The sequence below is a fragment of the Suricata suricatta genome, chromosome X (assembly GCF_006229205.1).
Source record: "Suricata suricatta isolate VVHF042 chromosome X, meerkat_22Aug2017_6uvM2_HiC, whole genome shotgun sequence".
NCBI classification, from domain to species: Eukaryota; Metazoa; Chordata; class Mammalia; order Carnivora; family Herpestidae; genus Suricata; species Suricata suricatta.
In genome coordinates, this window is record NC_043717.1 from 38622905 (window position 1) to 38630285 (window position 7381).

General features: G+C 48.8%; 1 protein-coding gene across 2 annotated transcripts in view; it reads right to left on the minus strand.

Annotated features, from left to right (window-relative positions):
- SLC9A7 (solute carrier family 9 member A7) overlaps nucleotides 1-7381 on the minus strand; it is a 137753-nt gene that overhangs the window by 41519 nt on the left and 88853 nt on the right. For both annotated transcript variants that reach the window (XM_029929525.1, XM_029929523.1), the window contains exons 8-11: nucleotides 5382-5487; nucleotides 3960-4048; nucleotides 3754-3867; nucleotides 1769-1880 (exon numbers count right to left, since the gene is read on the minus strand). In XM_029929525.1, coding sequence (XP_029785385.1) covers nucleotides 1769-1880; nucleotides 3754-3867; nucleotides 3960-4048; nucleotides 5382-5487 — 421 coding nt within the window. The remainder of the gene's footprint in view (nucleotides 1-1768; nucleotides 1881-3753; nucleotides 3868-3959; nucleotides 4049-5381; nucleotides 5488-7381) is intronic.

Consider the following 7381-nt stretch of genomic DNA (forward strand, 5'->3'; position numbering starts at 1 on the left):
GCCAGCTTTGTCAATGATCAATAGTTCAGCCTCTAAAGGGATGTTGTTTCAAAGAAGAAAACTTGGGGGTCAGGGAGAGACAACGTGTGCTGCACTTTTATTTTATTAGGTAAATACTGTAAGCAATATAGAAGTGAAGCCCCAGGTATTTCATTGTCTGGAGTTCTTGTTGATGGCAAGACTGTTCCTAACAGGAAATCATCTTCATAGGAGATAACAGCGCTGTGTACTGCCTTTTAGTCCAGAAAACAGCAGACATATTTTAAGTTTATCTTGGTGTCTGAGTTCTCTCTAACTCATCTTATTCTTCTCCACCAGAACTTTCCTTTCTCTGGGGGAGCAGGTGGTGCCTCGAGGGCTCAGTTACTTAAGCATCTGACTTTGGCTCAGGTCATGATCTTGTGGTATATGAGTTCGAGCCCTGCATCGGGTTCTGTGCTAGCATTCAGCTCCGAGCCTGAAGCCTGGTTCGAATTCTGTGTCTCCCTCTCTCCACCTCTCTGCCTCCCCATCTCAAAAATAAATAAACGTTAAAAAAATCTTTAAAGAACGTTCTTTTTTAAAAATGTTTATTTTATGTTTGAAGGAGCGAGCACAAGCAGGGGAAGGGCAAAGAACAAGAGACACACACAGAATGCGAAGCAGGCTCCAGGCTCCGAGCTGTCAGCACAGAGCCCGATGCAGGGCTTGAACTCACCAAGTGTGAGAGGGTGACTTGAGCTGAAGTGGGACGCTTAATTGACTAAGCCACCCAGGTGCCTCACTTCGCCTCTTACCCAGCCCCTTCCCATCCCCACAGGACAGACACTGTGAAGGGTCACTGTGGCTTTTCACCCCATGTCCTCCCTCTGGTTTGCTCTAGCGTGGGTCTCTGTAACGCCTGACGCTTACTACCTTACACACCATCTATTCATGCCAATTGTTCTCTCGTTTCTTTACCTCCACATATTTTATTGTCCTTTCTTTCCTCTGCGGCTTCTGCACGCTTCTCAGCTTTATGGTGGAGAGGGGGGCATCTGAGAGACAGTGTAAATCAAGCAGAACTACCACGGCCATTAACTTCTGGTTTGGGGCTCATCTTTGCTTACGCGAGTGTATTTTTTGTTTCATGGGAAGTTGGAGCTAGGAGGGACCTCAACCAATTGGCTCAATTTCATTATTTTACAAGAGTGGATACTGCCGCTGGGAGGTACTGACTGATGCAGCCTGTGTTCTTTCTTATTAAAGACCCATCTCCCAGGGCGCCTGGGTGGCTCAGTCGGTTAAGTGTCCAACTTCAGCTCAGGTCATGATCTCGCAGTTTTTGAGTTCGAGCCCTGCGTTGAGCTCTGTGCTGACAGCTTGGAGCCTACTTCCCATTCTGTCTCCCTCTCTCTCTGCCTCTCCTTTGCTCATGCTCTCTCTCTCAAAAATAAACAAATATTTTTAAAAATTAAAAAAAAAAGATGTATCTCCATTCTAGTTTTAGGTCTGGAGCCTTCTGGAAGATTAAGGGTTATACATATCAACCAGAAAACAATAAAGCACTTTAAATACTTCTGTATCTTCAGGTCCCCTGGGTGGTAGACATAAAAATAAAGACTTGGCTGTTTTAGGGGAGAATGTTCACACTTGGTAGTATGGTTTGCAAAATCAATATGAACTCCGTTTGATGTGGACACTGGTCTACTCAGTGCTGTGGGAGAATACAGAAAGAGCCAGGAATTTAAACTTCTGTCTTCCTAATGAACCTTATCAATCATATTTTAGTGATGCAGACACAGCTTACCTGAAAACATCATCATGTGTTGAAAGTTCCAGCCAATCTTATGCCTTCTGCCCAAGTTGAGGAAGAAGGAGAGTGGGTAGATGTGTGCAGCTCGGCCCAGGAAGATGGCAACCTGACCACCAGGTGGAGGTTAAGGGCCCAACAGGTTTCTAGAATGGCGGCTTCACACGGCCACGACCAGGGCTGACCGCCCATGATGAGGGCTGCACGCGGCCACCCGGCCAGACCTAGTCCCTCTCTGAGCCAGTCTCAGCGACAAGCGGGATTCAGCGGGCCAACACTGCCAACCTCTTGGCTCCCCGAGGTCATTTCACGCCCGTTTGAACTTCTTGATTTAGTTACACTGCTGTGGACCAAGTCTCCCATCTAACCACACACGAGTCCAGAGATACGCCCAAGAACCCCGGTCGGGGTGGGGAGTTGAGAGGAGCACGCCATGGTGTGGGCTCCTTTAGAAGGAAGTCACAAGAAGAACAAATAACCCGTGGGGCAAGAGCTCATAAGCTTTAGTCGGAAGTAAACAGGAGGGGCTCGAAACGACCAGGAAGATGCTATGGCTAAGAGGTGGGGAAATGTGCAGCCCTTGGGACACTCCAGCTGCATCCATGTCCCTCCCTGGACTCAAGAGGGGGGAGATCTGTCAACCCAAGTGGCTCAGATGTCTTTTGTCTTTTGGATGTGTGAGCTCGTGGGGGCGGAGGGGTGTGGACGGGGAGCTCTGCTGGGGCGAGCAAAGAATTCAGGGAAACAGGCCATTTGTCACTCGCTGAGTGGAGAACAGAGCCCGGCAGAGGGCTGCATGCTGCACTGGTCACAGAAGGAAACCGCCGTGGAACCCACAGGGACAGGGAGCTTCTGTTCCAGCAAGTGCCAGCTGCCCGGGCCCGCAGCTGTTTTAGGCAGAAGCGAGGGTGGACCTGTCTTCTGCCTTCTCCAGGGTAAAGAACTGATTGTTGTCCTGCTTTTAGCTTTTTGTTTTTTCCTCCTTTGGTTTTATGTGTTGTGTTGTTTCAAACGGCAGGAAAGCAGGTGGTGCTCGGAAAGCACGATTCTATCTCAGAAGCCAGGCAATAGTCCACGAGTGATAAGTGGCCTTTGGAATTCCCGGGGGGACCCGTCTGCCCACCCCCGCCCCCCAACGAGGCCCTCATCTGTAAACGAGGGCGGCGCTCTCCCTATCGCTCACAGCATGCTGTGCCAGGAGTACAAAGTCAGAGGGCGTGCAGGGCGGTCTTGCTGAATTGAGAATAAAAACACCGATCCCCTCATGTTTGTAGGTGTCAGTCTGGTGAGTGTGTAAATCCAAGAAATGAGCCCCGGTAGGAGCAGGTTAACACTCTAACCGGAAGGCTTCCATGTGGCACTGGGCCACTTGTCACTACCTAGCTGCTTTGGTGAGTGTCAGCTAGGCCTGCACCATTAACAAAAAGCCCAGAACAGAAAAACACTCCTTTTTTGTCTTTTAAAGGTTACCTACGAGGCCTCAGAAAAGGCAAGAGCAGGGGGCGCCTGGGGGGCTCAGTTGGTTAAGGGTCTGACTTCGGCTCAGGTCATGATCTCATGGTTCGTGAGTTCGAATCCTGTGTCGGGCTTTGTGCTGACAGCTCGGAGCCTGGAGCCTGCTTCGGAGTTGGTGTCTCCCTCTCTCTCTGCCCCTCCCTTGCTCACCCTCTGTCTGTGTCTCAAAAATAAATAAACATGAAAAAAAGAAGGGTGCTAAACCAAACCAGGTACCACCTGCCAAGCACCCGCTGCACCAAACACCATCTTACCCAGAAGATGCAGAAAGCACAACCTTAGATCCTTAGATACATTTAGGCCCATGAACCCACGTAGGCCTTCTCTTCTCTCTGAATCATGAAAACACCATGAGCGAGTGCTGGCTAGCCACCAACCCCAAAGCAGAAATGATTATTATCACAGCATCCCCAGTACTGGTCACCTGTCTACATCGAAAACAGCTGAACCAAAAAGAAAAAGGATACAAAAGCTCCGATGATGAAAATGGGGCTGAAAACGTGCTTCTGGAAGGTAAAGAGTGCCAGGCCCATGTAGGAGAAGATGAAGTTCTCTGCCAGGAAGTGTAACACCTCAAAGAGCTGCACAGAAGGGGGAAAGGAAGACGTAAACCGTGCAGGCCCCCTTCCTTGTAGTCACCGGTCACTTGTGAGCTCCCAGGGCCCGCTCTCACCTGCTTCGTTCGACTTCTTGATTCCACCGACAGATTGTTGTAGGTGTAATGAGCCTGCGTGATTCCACAGAAGAGGACAGCCACAACGCCTGGGGAGGGGTATGTAAAAAAGAAAAAAAAATCAATGGGGAGAAAAGGGAAGCAGAAAAATATCCTCATTGAAACAAAAACTTAAAGTAGGCAGGCTTAATGTATCCAACTTCCGGAACAGTTTGCAAAGTTTCCTATTCCTGAAGGTTCCCCCCTGCCCCCACCACTCCTATCAAGCCTTCCTTCTCACTTTGGCCTCCTTCAAAGCCAAGGTCCCCGACTTCCCTTCTGGCTTGTTTTAAGGACATTCTCTCCTCCTCCTCTAAACTCCTGAATTTGGCATTTAGCATTCCTTTTTCAAGGAGGCCGTGAGGGCCCATCATACCCTTTTGTTGTGTTCCTCCCGGTTCTCAAAAGCCAGGGATTTCATTCCAAGCAAATGCTTTCCGTTTTTGCCTGGTCTCGGGCTTTAGACAGAATGGATCCATTTATCCGAGCCTTGATTACCTCGATTTCTGATTAATGGCAACCATTTTGTTGTGCAAGACAACTGACATGGAGACTTTTGCCTATACATTTACAGATAATTGTCAAGTTTTAAAGAACTGGGGTATTTTATAATGCTACCTCTAAATGCATGTTGCAGTATTTTGAAAAGAGGATAAAAGGGCTTCCCAACTACCCGGATCATGTATACTCATTGTACTTGAGTTTTCTAGTGGAAGAATTGTGATTTAAAAAAATGTTTATTTTTGAGAGTGAGCAAGCAGCAGAGGGGCATAAAGGGAGGGGACAGAGGATCTGAAATAGGCTCTGTGCTGTCAGCAGAGAGCCCGATGTGGGGCTTGAACCCACAAACCATGAGATGATGACCTGAGCCGAAGTCAGACATTTAACTGACTGAGCCACCCAGGCGCCCCCGTGATTTTCTTTTTGACAAGAGAATGTGAGGAACTAAAACCACAATGTCACTCATACTGATAATACATGAAGCTGGCATCAGAAAAACACAGCATTGAAAAACAATGATTAAGCAGACTAGAGACAAAACAAGGAAAAGCAGTGTCGCGTTCATCTCAGTAGATGCAAAGTCACTCTTACAAGGTCACATATTTTGTTATCGGTCCCACTTGTAAAATAAGTAGCAATCTAGGGGCGGATACGAGTAAGATGTAGTCCATAACCTTTGCCGCTAAACGGTCTCCTTACAGCTGGAAGGAGTACTCCAAGGCGTCTGCGCTTGCAACAGTAAATTTCATCCTTTCCAAATGTATAGCTCTGGGAAACAAGGTAACTCCTCAAACACCAGCCTTGCTCAAGTGAGTCCGCCTCCCGCTCCCAGGGCCCCCACTACAGTGGGGGAAGGTCAGCCCAAGGGTAGGGTGAACCCACCTGTAAAGCCACAGGCTTCCGCCAGAAGGAACGTGCTCCAGGACATCAGGAAGAAGAGCGCCGTCTCCAGGAGGGGGAAGCAGTGCAGCTTGGTGAACTTGGTCACGTGGCCCCCGTCAAGGAACTTGACTCCAGGAACAAGGTATCAGGGCCACCAAGAACCATGCTCCATCAGCCTGGGATGCCCCCACCCCTCCCTAAGGGCTATCCTTTCCCTTCGATGCTTCTTTTCAGGGCCCCAAAGCCGCTGCTTGGTTTTTAAAGTCATGAAAAGTGAGGTCTTTCTAGCAGAAAAGAGGTTATCGAGGGCTGGGAGAGAGGAGAAAGGGGGAGACCATTTCTTGGGTACATGGGTTCTGTCGGGGGTGATGGGAAGGCTCTGAAAACAGGAGTGGGGATGCATACATGAACAATGTGGCTGCACTTACTGCCACTGAGGTCCACACTGAAAAGTGGTTCAAGTGGCAAATTGTGTTATATGTGTTTTATTGCAATTAAAAAAACCCCCAATAATGTAGCATACCGAAAACCATTCAACTGTACACTTCAAATGGATGAATGATATGTGAATTTTGTCTTAATACAGCTGTCCTTAGAAACTGAGCTTTCTGGGGCACCTGGGTAGCTCAACCAATTGAGTGTCCTACTTTGGCTCATGTCATGATCTCATGGTTTTTGGGTTCAAGCTCCATGTCGGGCTCTGTGCTGACAGCTCGGAGTCTGGAGCCTGCTTCAGGTGCTGTGCCTTTCTCTCTCTGCCTCTCTCCTGTTCACACTCTCTCTCTCTCTCAAAAATAAACATTTAAGAAATTTTCTTCTTAGAAATCGAGCTTTCTAAAAGAAACTGGAAAGATGTTTTCTGTGCTCTTTGCAATGCCCCTGGCTCTGAGGGGCCTGATCTTGGCCTGAGGGGTGACTGGCAGTCAGTTCAGCAGTGCCGGGGGTATATCAGGCAGGCTGAGGTAGACGAGGCCAGTGAGACTGTGACCTCTGTGGGCCACCAGGACCTGAGTCCATAGCAGGTGTCCCACCAAGACAGGGGTCCAGAGATGGGGCCACACAACACTGCCCTTCCACAGTGGCCCAGCCTGGAACCATCTCATGAGTGCTTTCACCGAATAGCGGAAGTCCCCAGGGCATCTACAGGGCCTCTGTGAAGAAAGTAACTAGATCGGTGCCATCCAATATGGCAGCCGCTAGCCACATGTGGCTGAGATATGCTGGAAGAGCAAAATGTGGGCCACATTTCAAAGACTTAATACAAAAATGAATGTACAAAGCCTCATTAACAATTTGTATAACAATCGGAGGCTAAGACGATGTGGCTGGCATTTGTGGCTCCCATTACATTGCCCTGGGCAGTGGGGATGTGAATGCCATCAAAAGAAGATATGATGAAGGACTTGGCACAGCGGCCGAGGGGCCGCCTGCTCATTCCACACTTTGCTTTTATGTTGCTTGGTTGGTTTTTAACTCCATATTATACAATCCTTCACTTAAGGGAGGCCACCTTGCAGTAATTCCCACTCATGGCTTCAGGTAGTTACAGCCACATGAGTCCATGTGACCCATAACAGTAGATGGCAGTAGCGAGCCTAAGGCCTAAAGGACTTCCCAGCCTGCTTCCCTCCCTCCCGGCCTCCTGTGTGGTAGTCTCTGATCCTCACCTCCTCCTGACTCTTTTCACCACCACCCCCTAAAGCCGATGTTTCCCTGAACTCACATCTCCAACCACTTTACAGGAGGGAGAAAATGCAAAGGTGGGCACAGAGCTATGGCCAGAGTCACACTCCCCAACATTTCTTGGACTCTTGGTGACACACTCGACTGTCACATGTCACCAAAGGGACACGCTTCAGGAGCCTCCAGGCCCTAATAGAACCATCAATTTAAGATTCACTTTTGTACAGATCCAAACCACACTAAGATACCACCTCACGCCTATCAGAGTGGCTAAAATGAACAAATCAAGAGACTGTAGATGCTGGTGAGGGTGTGGA